Raw genomic sequence first — 19,636 nt, 5'->3', positions numbered from 1 at the left:
TGCTGCTCTCTACAGGGCAGCCTTTGGGAGGGCAGCAGCTCAGTCTGCTCTCCCGGGGCTCTGGAAGCTGAACAAACCTGCCCCAGGGCCATCCCACACACCCTGAGCCGGGCTTCACCTCCTAACATGTGACATGGTTTCAGGCTCTCATCTACAGCAAGGGAAATTCCAGCCAGTGACACACAGAGAGCAAATTCAGAAAAAATTCACCTGAACTACATTTGTTTGGGAGAAGTGTCTTTCCACTTTAAAAAACTGTAATAGCTTCAGATATTTTCTGTTTTGACACCAAAATGTAATCAAAACCTATGTTGTCTTTCAAGGGATAGGAAGAGGAAGACCACCAAAGATCAGTTAATGTTGTGCATCATAAGAGACCGCAGGTTTGCTGTTTAGTTTTTTACTTTGTCTTTCCAAGCTCCAACTCTCTTGCCTCACTAGGGAATTGTGTGTATTCATACAAATCCACTGAGAAGTTCAGTCTGATAGGCTTTCCTTAAGCACAGTTTCCTTAAACTTTGACTTAGTTAGAGAGATCAAGGCTACCAACATTTTGACTAAAACAGCTCACTTAGCACTGAGAAGGACATTGAGCTTCTTCTTGGAGCTGTTTTGCTTGCTTTCTGTTTTCTTGCTTCAAACTAAAAGTTTTAATTCCTTAAAGCAATCTTCCATTTTAGGACACCATTTTTTTACCTTTAAAGAAGAATTGTTAGGAATAAATATTTTCTATCAGATTAGGAAATACACATCACTCCAACAAAATCTGCAGAGGTTAAAAAGAAAACACAATCTAAGCCGATTTCCAGGCATCTGAAAAAGCACAGAATTGTTATTAACATCAACCAAAATTTAACAATTTTTTGCTGCTACTGAGTTATACCTCTAGCCTGCCTGCAAAGCAGAATATCCTAATCAAAAATCACCAGGACAAACAAAGTGAATCAGCCTAGCTTAAGCCAGCTGATGATACAGTTTGGAACCCATTTCCTTAGCCAAATAGCAAGAATATGTTTGAATAGCTTTTTTAGCAAAACAGTTCTTTTTCAGTTACATCTTTCACTTTCTTCACTTTAAATTATTTCTGAAGTCATTTTCTTTGGGATAAAAAAAGATCTTTGCCTCTATCACTGACCTCAGCACCTCATTGTTCAAGTTTCCATATGCACAGGATGCCCAAATGCAAGATTTATGTTTGCCTTCACGTAAAACTTAGCTATGGCAAGTGTCAACACCTATTAGCAATTGCACTCCACAGTGCTGTAATAACATAACTCATGTCATTAAGCAGCTACCGCTTGCACAGTCAGAATCTGGCTAAAGGTGTTCACAATATCCTAAACTTCCTGAGGTTGCAAATGGCTTCATCATTCACCTTCTTGTATAGAGGAGATGAGGGTGTAGAAGCTCCCATTTCAGTAAAGGTTCTTGAACTTCTGTCACCCCAGGTCAGGCAGGTTTGAATCACTGCCCCCCCTGACTGTCATATAAAACACAAAGTCTCAGCATCACCTGCAAAAACCACTCCATAGCTGGGAGTGCTCTTCATTTGTCTGAACTGGAGATGCTCAGATATACAGTCAAGGAAAAAAAGGCACAGCTGCGGGTGGGGAGCTGGGAAGGAAGGAAGGAAGGGAGTTTATATTGAGTTGCCTTCACACAGTTCTTTTTCAGGGAAAGAGGGCTAAAAAAGCCCAGCTTCCTGTGGTTCACTACTCTCGAGTAAATAGCAATCATCTGCTGTTAAAAGTGAGAGCAAGGCACATTACAAAGTAAGCTTTGCATGTGTGTTTATTTAACTGCATACTATTCTAAAGCTGCTAAGGATAGTCTTGTGGCTATGTTACCTCTAATCTTACTTTCCATTTCCAGCCCACTGTCTTGCACAGCTTCACTTTGGTTTTCTACCATCATATTTTATTTATGGCACCAATAAATCCCTTCCTTCTTCTGACTTGGACTGCATGAAAAAGGATTGTAAAGCCAGATTTGCAGAGAAAAGAAACATGCACACCATTCATTCAGATTAGAAATATTGATTCAATTTATCAGTGTCCTGATCAGATTGTATTTATACCAGACAGTTTTCTATGAATATTGTTGAGTTGAAATCCTGAGAAATACTGTGTTATTCTTGAGGCTTATTTCCTATTCTAGTGAGAAAAATAAAATTTTTCTCTGCACTTTACAACCCTAAATATAGAGAAATATCTAGTTGGTAAAGAAAATAGCATTTTTTCTATTAGTTTTTGTCTTTATCCTTTTACAAACATTTGCTCTGTGTGGAAAATGCAAGCTCAAGTGTTTGCACAGTGATATCTGGCAATGATCTGAAATATATTATAATGCTTTGTATCTTGAAGAAAAAGAATTCCATGTGCAAACATCCCCAGGGAATATGCTTGGACTAAAAAAAGCCAAAAATTATACAAGAACCCCAAGGGACATCCTATTTCCTGGAAAGTTGTAACCCTGGAGGAGTGAAAAGCCAGAAGCAGACAAATAATGCAGTGTGAATTCCCAGGGCAAGGCTAGAACAGACAGGAGTCTTGGATTGCAAAACCAGAGAAGTATCAAAGTGGGGAGATGATCTTAGTGTGTACACAGGCTGGTGAGACAGACTGGAACACAGCCTGCCCTATGGCTGTCTGAATTGTAAAAACAATGTTGGACACTTGGACAGAGGGCAGAAAAATATCAAAACAATTGTTTTTTTTCTTTGGAGGGTGTGGCTTGAGAAATAGAAGGGAGGGACAAAGAAAGCATGCAATGAGGGAACATGGTTTTTCTCACAAGAGATTTGAAAGGGTGATGGGAACACAATACCAAAACACCTTTAGAAAATGCTTGGTGCTAGAGAGGTCTTTAGTCTATGGAAAAAAGGCACAAAGAAAGCCAATGGTTGAACGATGAAGACAAATTCATCAGTGACAGTGATTAACCACTGGAACCAGCAACCAGAGGAGATAGTGGCTTCTCTGCCCCTTAATGTCTTCAAGACTTCATGCTTTTTTGGCAGATAAACTTTACCCCAAAGTCAATTATGTTTTATCCCAGTGCAAGCTACTGAGCTGCATTATGTGGGTAATGTAATTGTCTGTGACACAAAAAAGGTCACAGGAAATAATCTAGTGGTTACTCCTGCAATTACACTCTATACATTTAGGATACAGATCTCTAAGCACTCTTAGGCACGACAGAGCAAGGAGACACAGCCATTATCCATTCTTGTAGATAAAGAAAGGGAGCCACAGATTGCTCCTTATCTAACTAATGTCAGACTCCTAGTGATTGCAATAGTGCTTCTTTATGAGCACAAGGCTTGCTGAACTTGATCCACACACTCAAAGAACTTGATCTTTTGCAATGAATGCCCCTCAGCCCTTTTAACTTCAGAGACAATGAGAGTTGCTTGGCATTGCCCAGATGATGCTCAATACTAAACTGAAAGCAGCTTGTAATGCATTCTTTTTGGGATCAGACTCAGAAAGCAGCCGAAGGGCCAACACATTCAGCAGGTTTATTTGTAAATACCCAATGACAGATAATTTCTCTCTCAATACTTGAGCAATAAAGACTCTGCTAGTCACCCTGCCTTCACTGTGCTCTACAGCTATAAGAACTGAGTTTCATAACTGATGAAAAGAATAATTAAAAGAGCTGTTCCCATCTCCAGCTATCAATGACAACCTTTGTTTCCTCCCTCAGTTAGCACTATTATGTGCTACCTCTGTGAAAAAAACAAAACCCAAGTTATCTTTTGGAAAATTGCAAATGGTCCTCTGATGCCAACAGCAGGTTCTTTTAAGGATGTTCTGCGAGGAATTACCTCTTAAATGTAGAGAAAAACCTTCTCAAACCTTGGTTGGAGTTTAGCAACCAAACCAAACACACAACACATGTGCAGAATGTCATTCCTTGAGGTCCCTGAACTAGAAGACAATTATGACTAATCCAGTCCTCCGTAAAAATGTCTAACTCTTAATTCCCATATTTTCTTCACACTGAAGAGGTATGGCAAAAGAGTTCCTGAAAAGTAACCTCTAAAACCCAAGTATCCAACCACACCTGTGCCACTGGGGTTGTTTAGCCCTCCAACTGTAGTATGAATGCATTGCCCCCTATTTGAACTCTCAGCACTCAGGATTTCAGAAGTCAAGGTCAGTATGGTTCACAGAGCAGAGATTTGGCCAGGGTGCCAAAGGGCCCACAAAGAACTTTGAAACCACACTGCCATTACAGACATCACAGCTAGACAAATGTACAGTCTGAAGAAACATGAGCTTACATATTTCAACAGTGATCATTTCAGAATGGTTTGGGGCCAGCTGACATTCATTTAGAGTATCTGGTTTCCAATTCCTCCTTCTCAGAGTCCAAAGTGAAGGAGAGCTGGCAGTGGTATCATTGTGCCTACGAGGGGCACAATGTTCTACCCCAAAATAAAAGCACTGGCCACAGCATATAAATTATACACAAGAATGCTGAGATCATTCAACCAATGGTAACATTTCTGTCTTGATACATGAAAATAAGAATTTAATTAGACTGCAACATTCCAGGCTACAAAATAGTCAAAGAAGAAAATCTGATACATATATTTTTATTCTCATCAATTTGGAAAAGGGTCTTCTAGCTGGAATGGGGTCTAGAGGGGAACCATTGAAGAATGGTTTATATATATATATATATATATATATATATATATATGTAGGTATGTTCTAAATTGAAGTGATAGACTTAATTGATATTCCAAGCTGAACATATTTCTTGGGAACAAGACAAGTACCATCAAGCCAAGATTATTCTTAGAGTTAAATATGTTCCTTCAGAGCATTCTTTTGAAAAAGACATGGACATCTGCTGTAGGACACAACATTTAATGTTTCAGTACAACTTTATCCCTCTTAGCAGGTTAATAGCATAGGTCAAACTCCCACATGAATGCACCTGCCCAGCTTCTATTTTAGAATTGTTTTGCATCTGGAAGGCTTGGAAGAAGAGCAAAGCAAGATCTTGCCTGCCTGGAAAATACCACAGAGACAAATCTCAGTGGAGGTGCAGATGACTGCTTACAGTTCTTGTCTGACACCAATGCAACCCAACCCCAAATACATAATTTCAAGGCCTCGTTAAATTCCTGAATGGCTTTAAAACACAAGTTCTGCTGAGAATGTCTCCTGATAGGCAACTTAAGTGTGCAAAATCACTTCTTACCTCTAGTAGCAATTGATAGCAATATTTGGTTTCTGAGGTTTCCCTAAAATATGAGCTAACCTAAATTTATTTCTTTTTTGTAAACTATTAATTCTGCTAATTGCTCTGCATTGCTTCTTGTTAGTTCACCTATTTTATGCACAGTCTGACATGTGAAGTCTGGAGTCCTTTTCCCCACCAGACACTTTATTAGAAGTGAACTGCAAATAATTGCTTTTCAAATAAAAATTTGTTTCCAAAAGTCCAAAATATGAAAATACACAATCTAAAGATAAAATTTTTACTCCCTCACGAATAAAGAAGCATGAAAAGTGATGAAAAAATTTCTCATCATAAATAAATTAAATAATTGCTAAATTGTTACTGACATTAAGGCTCTTCTTCCTTTTCTTTGTGCGTTGGTAGCTGCAAAGAATTCTCAGTTTCAGAGCACAGGAAGGAAAGTATCCAAGCCTAATGCAGTACAAAATATATTTCATTGCATTTTATAGATACCTATTTTGAGTTTATTATAGCCCATATTTCTCTACTGTTTGCTAAATATATATATGGGAGAACAAACAAGCATCAAAGTGTTGCAAAAAAATCTTTCTCCATATGGTTAAACTATCCTTGCCTAATTAAAGCTTTTTGCTTTGAATGTCTAAAGTAAAATAAGATAGTAAATCAATACACCTTTCTGGTGCTTATAATGCAGTTTTTAAATTTTTCCAAAGCACACCTTTTTTCACTTTCATGTCTTTTGCATTCCCTTCTTAACCAGCCTTCTACTACTTTCTTACCTTTCTTCTCTCAGTTCCCCATTGTTAATAATGAGATCACCAGAATCATTACTGGAGTACATAAGTGATTGAAATAATCCCTCAATGCAAATTTCATAATGGCAAACCCCTTGCTCACACAGAAATATGAAACAATGCAGAGCACTAGCCTCCTCTCAGATTGCCCTACCCCTGCTGTATTGTATATTCCCACTTTGGAAAGCAGAACTACCTAGGATGTCAGTGGACAGGGTCATTAGTCATTTTTGGAAGGCCTTGTGTTGGCTTATATAGCCTCAGTATGCCTTAGATATCAAATATAAAAGTTTCCCTATTTTCATACCAGTAACTAGTTTGTTTTTGGTTTTTACTTTAATAAAACTACCAGTGTTTTCTGCAGCTCCATAAATTCATTCCTCAGAATAGCCCTTGTGGAACTGATGCCTTAATCTAGATCTGCCTTGCTTTGATAAACTGTGTCTCCCTCCTCCCCTCGTTTCATTTTGTGAGCTGAGGGCAGAGGATGGGTTTTCAGTGTTGAGGATGGGTTGTTGATGTTGAGGATGGCAGTTGGTTGGTGGGGGGAATTTAGTTTGTTTGCTGTTTTTTTCATTGTTTTGGTTTTTATGGGGTTGGTTGAGGTTTTTTGTTTGTTTTGGGGTTTTGTTGGTTTTTCTTAAAGGTATTTAATCATGATCAAGACACCAGTTATCAATTCAGGAAACTATCTTTTTTATTTGATGCAATTAATGTCCATCAGCAATTTTTTTGATGGCAGCATTTATCTCATCATGGATGGAGCAGTGACTCTTGAAAATAACAGCCGTTCATTATTAATTTTTCTGATATTTCAATGGAACATTTAAATAATTATGAATTAATTTTGTACTCATGAGGATGTAATTAATATGAATATGTATTTCCACAGGAATTCATGACAATCTCATAATTAATCAATTCATATAGGTTCCAGTTCCCAAGGAACATAAACCAAGTAGAACAAAAAAATATTCCCAAATACATATTCCATTAAAGGATTCTCTGTCTAGACAAATAAACCCAACTAATATCCTGACATTCTAGGGTTCCCCCTCACCCCTTGAAAAGAAATTCCCCCCAAATTCTTTCCTTGAATATCCATTTTAGCAATATGGAAGTTTTCATGGAAAGAGCATTCACACAGCTGTGCTTACATAAATGCTTCCTAATGCTGCTCAGTGCCCTAGCACACAGCACATGTCCGAAACGGAAATGTTGTTTGTTTACAGTTTCAGAATTTGGTAAATTCTCTGAGTTTGTATATCAAAAGATAAGCCCATCATGTGAGTTCCTCCAAAAGTGAACATAACTGTACACAAACTGTGTACTGACCAAACAAAAAGTTGTTTTATAAGGAGGTGAGAGCTCTTTTCATAAATTAAATTTCAATAATAAATCTTACTCGTTTGAGTAGAATTGCCCTCTTCCCTGCCCTGCCTTTCTGGCCTCCTAGTATTATGCTTTAGGGGATAACACATGTCATTATAATGTTAGGCAAAAGATTTTAAACCACATTTACACCAGAAGATTGCAAATTTCCCAATCATTGCAATATAGGTGGAGTTCCATACTAAATGGCAGCATTACATTTACTTCATTACAATAATACTTTTAACATGTACTTGTGGAAATTTTTTTTTGTCAAAAAGGGGAATCGTGTCATGGATTGCTGTCAAGGCATCAATCCTGGTTCTGTAAAATTACCCACCCAAACACAGCCATCAAAAATTTTGAAATTCAGTATCTGCAAGTATGAATGGCACATATCATAGAAACCCCAGGTTCACTGTAAATTTAAGGGAAATATATGCCACATATTGAACAGGAGTGAGCAGGATGCCCCGCTCTGGTTCTAGCTGAGGGCTCAGAGGAGGATGCCATTCCAGTCTCCAAACCAGGCAGCTGCTGTGGGAATCCTGCGGCTCAGTTCCTGTGCTGCCTCTAAACCTCATTTAGGAGCCAAAATTGTCTCCTCTCTGTACTCATGGTTTCCCAAAATCACCCATTACAAATTCAATTTTAATTCTGAGCAGCCACAATGCCTGGAAAAAGTCCTGGCCTCTTCACTTTTGACTTAGGTATTTCATTTTACCAATAAGCTACTGACTTCTTGCTTGGAGAGATTTATCTGACTTGTGCCACTTACGTTTTTTCTTACATTCAGATAAATAAGCCACTATAGGAATGATTTGAACCACTGAAAAAGTGTCTTTACCATTGAAAAGAGATCCATTTATTGCAGAAAAGACCAAGCAAAACAGCATGAAGTGCTATTGATTTTTTTCTGCCTTCTTGTTATTCAAGAGCAGTTAGCCAGCAATATACTGGAGGCAAAACCATAAATAACCTCTTTTACTTTAATTGCTGCTGGTATTCTTCCTCATACTTGGGACAGATCTCAAAAAGCTTAAATAACTTTGAAGGAAACAAATCACAAGAGACAGGTCAGCTAATATGGAAACCTGGGGATGAGTGTCAGCAGCGGCATTACAGGTTTCATGGGACACATCCAAACTATCCCAGTGGTCCCAGCTGAGCACCAGTTGAATGGTGGGAGATAAAACCCAGCCCTAAAAGAGCCCTGTGGCACAGGGTCCTCTGTGCAGGACAGCAACCACTCAACAGCAACAACAACTGCTCAACACCAACTCCTGGGATCAGTCTGAAAGGATATCCTATAGTCAAACAGCATAAATTTCCAAAGAGATATTTTTACTTACCAGTTTTACTTATAAGCAATTTCTTTTCCAAAGGAAATAATTTCAGATTATCTTGGGAAAAGTTGCTTACACTGCCAAGATATTTTGTTTGCTGTCTGTCTCACGTTCTTCAGAAACCCACACATCATATCCTCCTAAAAGGCCTCCATTTCTTTCTGTTTACCACATTGGAAATTCCTCATTTTAAACTGACTGACATTCAGAAAACAGCCGCACTACAAAGCTTAGCTCAGCAAATCACCCTGAAGTAGATGTCTCACTGGACCAGGAACAGTATGGAGACTTAATTTGTAAACTGGTTTCCACAGTCATAAATTAAATTTAAAAGATCTGGAAGACATATTCACAAATTATTCACAGAATTTAAATCAGCTTCTTTGCAGTGCTGAGATTTAGGAATGTTTATGGAGTTTTGTTTTGTTCTTTTTATTTTAATTTATTGCTTCCTGCATGGTCACTCCCAGGAAGAAACAATAAGCCAGCTGTATACAACTGTACTTCAGAGAAAGCAAAAGAAGCTTCTGGGCTCACCACCAACATTCATCACAGGTAAAAAGCACTGAATTACGTGCCTCAGACCTCCAGCTCTGAACTGTTCACAAAAAGCCACTTGCTTTTCAGTGACAAGACAAAGCACTCCTAAAACCTTAATGGAGGTCATCAAATCAAAATGGGAAAATTCACCAGGAACACAAATAGCTTTGCAGGAAATATTATGGTAAGTGGAAAAACATTTAGTAACTCCTAGAGTTACTGCTATCTTGACCTGACACGAGGCTGAAGCTGTTGCAGTTTGAGAACGCTTCTGTTCATTCAACACAGGCCACAGCCAAATGACTCTTTCCATTTTGAAGAGCTCCAAGGACTTCCTCATCAGAGGCCTATTGGGTACTAGGAGTGTTTCCTCTTTAGTGAGGTACTTTTTAACATGGCTGTGGTGTAGCTGAAAAGGAAAGGCTGGCTTCAGGTCAGGGACAATCTGGTCCAGCCAGGAATGGTTAAGGGGAAGTAGCCGTATATCAGTCCTCTTCAGAAAAGTTCCATAAGGAACAGATCTTTAGGAAATTTTAACCTAAATATTACATGTCCCTTACCTAGATTTGGATCATAACCCAAACCACAGGCCTCTGCTTTTAAGGTATTTTTGGCTCTCTACAATTATCTCCTTTACATTCCTCCACGACGCCTGAAATCCTGCTGAAGGTGACATCCAAGGAAAGACCTACCACTACTTTCTCCAGGCTGGAACTTCATTTATTTTGTATTGTCAGGAGATCAAAGTGAGTTACACATGTGGTTTGTGGATTCCTCTGAGCGCAGAAAAATAAACCCAAGTGACCCTCAAACAACATATGGAAAAGAAATTAAAGGGGAAATGATGATATGATTTTAGCTTGAATGCATCTTGAGAGAGCTAGAGAAACCCATGGGAGCATCATATATATATATGTTTGTATGTATTCCTATCCTATTATAAACCCAAATCTTAAAAAAAAAAAGTATTTTTAGCTATCACATTACGATTTGGATATCTAGAAGAACCTCAAAATTAATGTTTCTAATCCTGATCCTTTAATCAACCAGAGATATGCAGACAAAAAATCTACCACCCAGTAGTTCTTAGCTATTTTGGATTAACCTACTACAATTTCCTCTCCTTGGAATTCTCTGTTAAGGCACCTTCACTGATACAGAAAATGTTCTACCCTTTTTTGAAGGGTAGAACACCTGCAAAGCTGTTTGCTCTTGTAAGTCTCAAAAAACCTACAAAAACACACCAAAAAACCCCACAAACAAGAGAAAAATAAACAAAACCCCAAATTGCACACACACACTAAAAGAAACAAAAAAACAAAAAAACCCACCAAACACAGAAACCACAAACAAACTAAAACACCAAACCCAAAACAAATAGAAAAAAGATGCTTTGTTCTCAAGCCCACTAGCACCTAATGCAGGGCTCAGTACATTACATTACACAGCCACAACTACCTTTTTGCGGTAAGACAAAATTATTTCTTACACTTGCTACTCATTATCTACTGGAAGATCTTTTGTAGAAATTGCTCCTGAACAAAAAAAAAAAAAAGCTTCCAGAATATTTAAGATACACTTGTGCAACCTGTGTAAGAGGTCTTTGCCCAAAATCCCTTTCTCCGGAACAGGAGTAGGCTCAGGAACATTCAGGGGCCAGAAAACAGATTCCATGTCCAAATAGATTCTTTTAAGTAACATAATTTTTTAATATATAGCCTGAATAAATGTTTCCATCTATATCATACCATCAAAGAAAATCAAATATGAAAAATGTGGTTTTTTGGCCAAGCCATGTTGTCATTTTAAGATTAATAGATTTCTTTAATATGATAGATATTTCAGAGCATAGAACTTGCATAATGACCAGGTCTTTAAAGACTGAGGTTTTTTTAATCTACCAAATGTCAAACAGGGATATTTACCATGTGGTACAAAGTTCTACTAAGAGTTCTTGAGAAAGAAGAGATTAAATTTGCTTTCAAGATCTATTCAGCTCTATAACTGTTTCTCTGTGCAGTTCTTCCTCTGGTTAAAACTGCTAGCAAGGTTGTGGTCGTACACAAATTAAGAGCTCAGTGTTGAGCTAATATATTGAGATAACTCAAGAGAAAACACAAATATACCTAGAAGCTGAAGTTATGCTTATTATTTCAGCTACCAACACTTTCCATTTTCCTTCTTTTTCAATTACAAAGAATATATTTTGGAAAGGTCGCGAAGTAAAAAGTTAAGGAAGAGATGGGAAATGTTATTTTAAAAACACTCCTGTACACCAACCAGCATTTCACATCTTTTTGTCCCTATCTGTGCCAAGGGCCTCCTATTAAATAAATTTGTATAAACTCCCTTTATTTGATATGGAGTTTTCATTAAGCAAATACTTCTCTTGGATGTTTCTTTCTTTGTCTTGCATTTTTTCTAGCTATGTACTAGCAACTTCTAAAGGAACTGCAGAAAGAAAACCAAATAAAAATCTGGCTTAGCATGATGTCCTTGATTAGGACCTGTAAAAAGAGGAAATTAAGGATGACAGTGACAGCTTGCTACTCTATATTCAATTAAGACTGGCCTCTTTGTGGCTATGGTTCATGCAGGACGTGCACTTATCTAATACAGCCCAATTCTGGCAGCAGAACAATTAAAATGCAAAGCGTAACTTGAAACAGGCTCCAGCAATATTTCTTTTCCTTTCCTTGTGACATCCTCAGCAGACTTTAAACAGAAGTCTTGAGATCATGTACTATGTTGAAAACCAAAACTCATAGTTTGAACCCAAATGCAGCTTTTAAAATACTTAATGATGTGAAAATCGGATACAATAACACTGAAGAAAGCAATTGGAGAGGGGCTTTGGTGCCTCCATAAAATCTGCAGAAAAACAAGTGCTGAATTAAAGCATTAAATTCTAAAACTGACCTCTGTTCTGTGGTCAGCTGAAGCCAGGCTCTTATGTCAATTATGTACTCAAGGTGGGCAAAGCTCAAGCACACCACCAACAATATTAAATCTTGCATGCCTCTCTTTTTTTTTGAATGACTCACTTCTAGCCGAGACTATAAGAGTCTGGCAAGATTTTCCTAACAATAATCCTCACCCTTTCTCCCCAGCTGGTCTGCCGGGCTTCCTGGCGAGGTAGCCATGCTGCAGAATATAGCCCAAAGTCAAGTCACATGCAGATTAAAATACCTTTCTTCCTACACATTTCCACCCTGGGGTTATTTTTTCCTCCAGAAACACATTCTTAAGCAACTTTCTGTTTCACTGATGATAGCTCAGGTACTTCAGTGGCAGCCTGAATGGAAGTGGGAAGGAAACCCAGTACCTAAACAACCTCCATCTCTGGAAACCTGAGAATTGCCTCTGCCAAGGGCTAGGTGAGTGTACTGGAAAATATCATCCTGGTTTGGCTTTATTATATTCTTTCCTGCTGTTGGCCACTGTTAGAGACAGCCTGCTGCCCTGGACTGATGATTTTGGGACATTCTTAATTGTGTGTGCTGAGCTCCTGCACTCTGGTCTAACCATCTACTTCAAGGGGGAAAGAGTTAAATCCCCTTGTCTCTGTCTTTTGCTAGAATCAATATAATTTCATCCATCCATTCTTAACTGGTAGAATTACCAGAATTCCCAGCAGTTCTATTCTTCCTCCCAAATTCTGTTTAAGTTCAATTAATTAACTCTCAATGTAATTTTCAATTAAAAAAAAAAAGAAAAATATACTTAAAAGAGATCATCAAGTCAGGCTGTTGGATGCTTTCCAGTGATGAGAACTGTGATTTTTGATCCTCTCAAACCCAGCCAATTAACAGGTTACAGTGACAAGCCAACCAAATACTTGTAGAAATTATCTATTTACCCTTTAGTTTGAGGTCCACTCTGTGTCGCAGCCAGGGATAAACACCATAGTTGGACATATCTTCAGGAATAGGGTTATTATCTATCCAGCCATCACATGCAAATCGATAGAAGTTCTCACATGGATCTACAGATTGATTTATCTTGCTCAGGATGCCAGCAGCTGGAAAAAAGACACCACATAGACTTTGTAGAACACTTTTTCATAAATAGAGAATTAGACAGGCCTACAGTCCAGAAATTATGATTAATGAGAAACAAACAAACAAACAAAAAAGACAAAATATCTGCAATGAATCTTTTTGAGTGCCATACAGCAACGATGACTGAACTTAGCACTACATGAACATGAGCTGCTGGAGCCAGACACCTGAAGACAGGCTCTCCATTGTTGCCAGGATAGAATTAATTGCCTGAGGAATTTAGTAGTGATACATATTAAGTAGATTGTGATTAGCATTTCAGTAACTATGTAGTGTTTACCTCTAGTTGAATACTGCACAAGAAAACAAATCAAATTCTGATCTACCATACATTGGAAAAGATAATTTTATTTTCAGCTCCATTTTGTGACTGCTTCCTTACCAGTTACTATTGTCAGTGAAAGAGAGGTGGTAAGAGAGAGATCAGTCTGACAAGCCCAAGACTAGTGGCTTTTCAGTAGATAATCATAAAATCATAGAATAATTTGGCTTGGAAGGAACCCTTAAAGGTCACCTAGTCCAACCTTCTGCAAAAAGCAGGGACATCATCAACTAGACCAAGTTGCTCAGAGTCCCTGATCCAACCTGACCTTGAACATCTCCAGAACGGGGCATCCACAACTTCTCTGAGTGACTTGTGCCAGTGTTTCATCACCCTCACCATAAAAAATTTGTTCCATATAACTAGTCTGACTCTACCATCTTTTTATATAAAATCATATAAAGTGTGTGCCAGATCTGGTACAAAAACATAGCTGCACTTAACAATATACTTGCTAGTTTTCTGATAACTGGAAAGGAAGCAACAAAATACTCCTGAAGTCACTCAACATTTTGTTTCCTATTAAAAAAGAAGAAAAATAACCCCTATAGGAAACGTTGAGTAAACCTAGTTATACTAGTATTAGACCAAATTAAAACAAGAATTTTAATTGTACAAAATAAGCAAAACAGATGCAACTTGAACAGTGACTTTTTAAAAAGTTTGGGATTGTCATTCTTTCTCCCTCAGTAATTGAGCTTTCTGAGTAAAATGTATAATGGGAAAAAATTAAATGGTATAAATATCTCATTAACATACTATAATCATGCTATAATTGAGAAGACAAAACTGCTGCTTACCAGCTTCAATGCATTCTGCAGTCAAACAGTACTGTTGCTTCGGATGAAACTTTATAAGACCTTGGCTAACTGCAAAATGGAAAACCATAATGAGATCATTTGCAATGAATTTTGACAGCTGGAGCCAAATGTTTTGTACTCAATCATTCCAATATCAGTGCAGCCTCTGGTCCCAGTGCCTCTCTGACTGGACTGATTTAGAGCACTTAGAATGTACATTAAGTAAATATTTAGAATATATATTATGTAAATACTGCAGCTTGTACAAATAACTTCCCCTTCCTAGTCCTGCTTCCTCCTTCCCCCTCTGCTCACAGACAGCACAGAGCAAGGGCTGTCTCTGCACAGTGCCTGGAGTAGCATCACTTCAGCCCTACTCACTACCAGCGTGCACCACCACACACCAACTATTCAGCATTGTTATCATCCTCCAGAGCTTGGAAACACAGGAGAACAGGATAGCTAGGCTTAGAAAGGACCTTAAAGATCCTCTTATTCCAATGCTCTGCCATGGGCAGGGACCTTCCACAGGACCAGGCTGCACCTTCCATGGCTAGAAATGCAACACAGAGCAGTCTCCCCACCCTCCGCAGGGTTTGCAGAGCTCCCCTGAGCTGTGGTGCCCACAGTGCCCTGCAGCAGCACTGCACTGCCCAGCACAACCCAGCACCAACAGGACCCTCCCAGGGTCTCCTTAGTCTAGTCTGGAACAGAGCAGATTGCAATGGGCACAAGGATAGCCATGCTATATAAGGCACAACCCAGGTTCTGTCTGAATAGTCTCCCAAAAGTATTGTAATTGCATTTGCTTCCAAAAACCTTGCTGAGAAGAACTATGAAGTTTTCAGTTAATTTCACTCATCTTTTAAAAACATGTGTTACAAATGCCACTGAAATTTAAGCACAGGAATTGCTAATTTCAGACTCTGCTCTCAGGCAGCAAATATGCAGATAATTAATACTTGGGATTAGGAAGGGAGAATCCCAAGGGATAGGTGAAATAGTTCTTGCTAGATGTGCTCAGTAGGCATAAAGAAATGTCTCATTATATCCATTATCTTAATAACAGTCCATGGCAAAAATAAAAAAAGCAAATAACACTGAATGAAAAAATCCAACAATGGAATATATTATGGTACTATAGCTTTAACAGTGTTGGTAGTTCTAAAGCAATTTCTGCTGTAATTATATGTTGTTTTAAAGTGATAGAAAAATGTGAAATTTCATTTCAGCCCAGGAAATTTTTTTTACAAAAGGTCCTAAAGCTAGAATTGAATGTAAAGCTGTTTCCTCTCTTTCTGTCTCACAGTTTTAATGGCAATTAATGACAGAAATAGCTGGATTTCAACCCAAGTTTCTCAAAAAATGGGAATGTAAAACTATTTCTGGACAGCTTTTCCAAAGCTTGCATTGGTTTAGTGAACCCAACACTTCAAACACCTCTGTAAACTAGCCAAGAAATACACAAGATTTTGAGGCATACAAAGGTTGTAATTGGAATATTGAAAAAACAGGAGAAAATAGAGAAGTGGAGATCTCCAGAATATGATTTTGAGCCACTACAAAGATGAACTACAAATAATGCATACTGTCCCTTTTAATTAAGTGTTGCACTCCTCCCAACTCACCTTTTTCCTTGATTTAGAATTTAGCCCTTTAGAATCCATCCAGGTCTTGAATGCTTGCTAGACTTTTTTCTTAACAAAGCACAGAAAGGAGGGAAAAGCCCAGACATCATTTCATGCTTAATCTGAAGCAGTCCTTGTCTTTTTGATACTTATAAACAAACACAAAATACCATTTCAACTGAGAAACCTACAATTTTATCATTAGAATAAATTTTTGGTAGTAACATTTCCATTTTAAATCACAGCTAATTTTGACAGGAAAAACTTTGCACAGTTTTTTTCTCTTGCCTTCTTATTATTAAGATAACTAATCACACCTTATACTTAGAATCATGGTTATAACCCTCAGCATCCTAGCTTCCTCCTTGATAAGCCTGTTTCCAGATTCTTGAGCAAATACACAACTGAGTTTAAAAAAATAAATCTATAAGGGAAAAGGAAAACAATACAAATGTACAGATGCAAATAATGTGAATGTTCCAAGTCTGGAGAAGATGTTCTCAAATTGAGATTCAAAGCTGCCTGACTTCTCACCCAAGGGCACTGGAGAGCAATGTGCTTCCTCCAAGGAGGAGGTGGCTCCTGTCCTGTCACAGCCCCCACTCCTACCAGAGTGTCACCGGCAGGACCCCAGCAAAGCTCCCCACTGAAGTCACAGTGAGCTCACAGCCAGCACGAGCAAGGAACAGTAATAATAACACCTGTGGGATGATTCTCCCGCATCCTCCTTAGACTTGTAGGAACTATGAGAAGAAAGCAGGAGAAGACTACATTTCACTCCTCAGGGTGGAAAATTATTTTCAGGTGCACCAGAAACAACAAGTTTTGCAGACTTAATGAAAATTGAAGAAAAATAACATCTTGAGGTGCCTGAAATATTTCATGTGGACAGAAAAAATGATGTCCATTTCTACAGATAAAAAAACTTGAAAAAAATTAGCTCAAACTTACAAACAAAACTATGTCACAATGAAGTGTGAAAACATCTAATTGAAAAAATGTTAAACCAAAACAATTTAACTTTTTTTCCTTGGTTCTTTGGGTTGAAAATTTCAGACCATTTCCAAAGAAATCCTAAAAGCATTTTGGCTCACCCAAGGCCAGCATTTTTATTTTCTTAGCAGTTATGCCAATGTAAATTTTGATATTGAGTCCCTGCCTACAGAACATGCCACAGGCACACTTGGAAAACTGTCTGCAAGAATTAATATATTTGCTTGAATTTTCACACCTGGCCTATGGATAAAGCAGTTCCATCTCTGAGAAGCTGTGGTGGTAAATGTCAATTGCTTTTACTGCTCTAAGCAATAAACAAACAAAATCTAGTGAAGGCAAAAAGAAATAAGGTCTCTCCATTATTACTCCCTGGTGTTTATACTGCATACTTTAGGTGAAAAACTTTTTATTTCATCTAGAAATTCCAAGATTCAAACTCACTCATGGTTATAAAAAGTTAACTTGAAAGGGATCACTGACACAGAAGTTATTTTCCTGCAAATGCTGCAGAAATTGCTCCAGAGCAGAGGATTAACCAAGAGTGAGCCTGGTGCCTTAAATATTCTATAGAAAACCTGACCTTGTTTTGTGACTATAAACTAAGCAGACCTTTCAAACAAGATCACAAGATCATAAAGGACTAGATGAATGCCAAAGATATGCTTAGAGGCAAGGTTTCCACCAATCTGGGGAAATCTGTGTTGGTCTAAAGAAACAAAAAGTTGGGCAGAATTGTTCCAAAAGATGATCCAACTCTGCAAACTTCTTACAGGATAAAACACAGCTTCCTCTTTGATTGGAGTTTCTGGGCATATTTATACTTCTACACATAATTTCAGAAGTCTAGGCATATGCTTTCAAGTGTTATGCTAACAAAACCAATCTACAAGTAATTCCAAATCTGAGAGAGGAAAAACTATTTCCGTCTCTGTTGCATCTAGTTACAGCTTATATATCTAACAAAAATATTTCAATTTCATCCTAGATGCACTCTTTATGACTTTCGTAAAGGCAACTCTGCAATTCATCGTAGAAGAAGAGAAAGATCTAAAAAATGTGCACACATATGCACTATTGAAGCTTTCTACAGAGGTTTTAGTCAAGCCCTAAATGAAAACCAAATGAAGGAAAACCCAAAAAATTCCATAAAATGCACGCACTACACAGATTCATTTTCAGGAAACAGAGAATACTACTCCACATCAGTCACAACCACTGAATCTGTAATCAGCATAATCTCACCTGCTTCTTTCTGTCCTGTGGAAGAACCCAAGTCAGGTCAGAACACATTCAACTGGGTATCCAAATTTAAATTCAGCATTCAAAACGTTACATGAATTCCCATTGCATCTCCCAGCTCTAGAATTCCCACAACAAGAACTCCTTTACTGACAGATATCCCTTTCAGGATAAATATAAAAAGGGGGGAAAGAAAAAGAGATTTAGATTTTCCCCAAAAGACGTTGTGAGACACAAACACGAGCACCCAGCAGGCAGGCTGGAGGTTGTGCTCAGGTTTGTGTCAACGCTTTCACTTACCCAAGAAAAGAGCGGTGCCAAGCACAACAGTGCTGCTCACAAAGACACCGAGAGCGATCCGAGTGGCTTTGCTGCCTGCTCCCCTGGCCTCGGGGACTGTCTCTCCTTCCATCAGGATAGCTTGGGAGGTGCTTGCTCTCTCAGAAGTCTGGTTTTCCCCTGCTGCTGTTGTGTCAGTGTTTCAACTGTTCACAAACTGTGCCCATGTGCTCTCCTTCTCCTCCTCTTCTCTCCTATTTAAAACTCCAGGTTTCTGTCATGAACCATTTCCTAGGCACTTCCTGCTCTCTCCCTCTCAAAGCAAAATCACATGTAAAATAGTAGCTGTCTCCTACGTTTTGCTCTGCCCAGGAGGAGGAAAGGCAAGCAGTGGCCACAGTTTGTGCAGCCCTTGCTGCCTGTAGAGCCTGTAAGAGCCAAGCGCTCAGCAGTCCCCTTTATCAGGGGTTCCAAACACGAGCATTTCACAACGTCGCTGAACAGATGTTTTAACTATTCAAAGGGCTGCACACCCTCTCCAATCAAAGCAGGATTGCTGACAACTTCTACAAACACAAGTCTGATGGAAGGTTTTCTTTTTTCCTCCTTGCACTTATTTAAAAAGACTAATTATCTGCTGACTAAAGTTTTCTCCTTTTAAACCATTGCTGCCGCATCATTTGGCTTCAGAAGAGGTACCCACTCAGCAGACAAATCCCTCTTTAAAGCTTCCTAAGAACTCTTAGAATATCATGTAGCATTTTATTTCGGGAATTTGGTATGTGACACTGTGTGCCAAAAATCACAGTCAAGCAGCACAAAGCAATAATCAGCCAACCTACAGAAAAGTCCTGCTCTAAAAGCTAGATCTGTTTTTTTCTAGGCAAGATATTTCAGTCCTTGCTGGTACACAACACATTTTAAGAGATGATCCTATGCTTCCAAGTCAAGTACTACTATGAGCTTAGTGGAAAAGTATCTATTTGGCACTTTAAGATGGTGGGGGATTTAAAAAAAAATCTTTTTTATATAGATTTCTC

At 38.4% G+C, this 19,636-nt stretch overlaps 1 protein-coding gene across 1 annotated transcript in view; it reads right to left on the bottom strand.

Moving 5' to 3' along the window:
- The window catches only part of PHEX (phosphate regulating endopeptidase X-linked), a 98,190-nt gene extending 79,133 nt beyond the window's left edge, over positions 1–19,057 (bottom strand). The window contains exons 1-3 of the mRNA XM_059839895.1: positions 18,618–19,057; positions 14,455–14,523; positions 13,131–13,292 (exon numbers count right to left, since the gene is read on the bottom strand). Coding sequence (XP_059695878.1) covers positions 13,131–13,292; positions 14,455–14,523; positions 18,618–18,729 — 343 coding nt within the window. The 5' untranslated portion in view covers positions 18,730–19,057. The remainder of the gene's footprint in view (positions 1–13,130; positions 13,293–14,454; positions 14,524–18,617) is intronic.
- Between the last annotated feature and the right edge of the window lie 579 nt (positions 19,058–19,636).

Source organism: Haemorhous mexicanus, chromosome 2 (assembly GCF_027477595.1).
Source record: "Haemorhous mexicanus isolate bHaeMex1 chromosome 2, bHaeMex1.pri, whole genome shotgun sequence".
NCBI lineage: Eukaryota > Metazoa > Chordata > Aves > Passeriformes > Fringillidae > Haemorhous > Haemorhous mexicanus.
The sequence above is the reverse complement of the archived record's forward strand: the minus strand, read 5'-3'. Positions and strand labels throughout refer to the sequence as shown.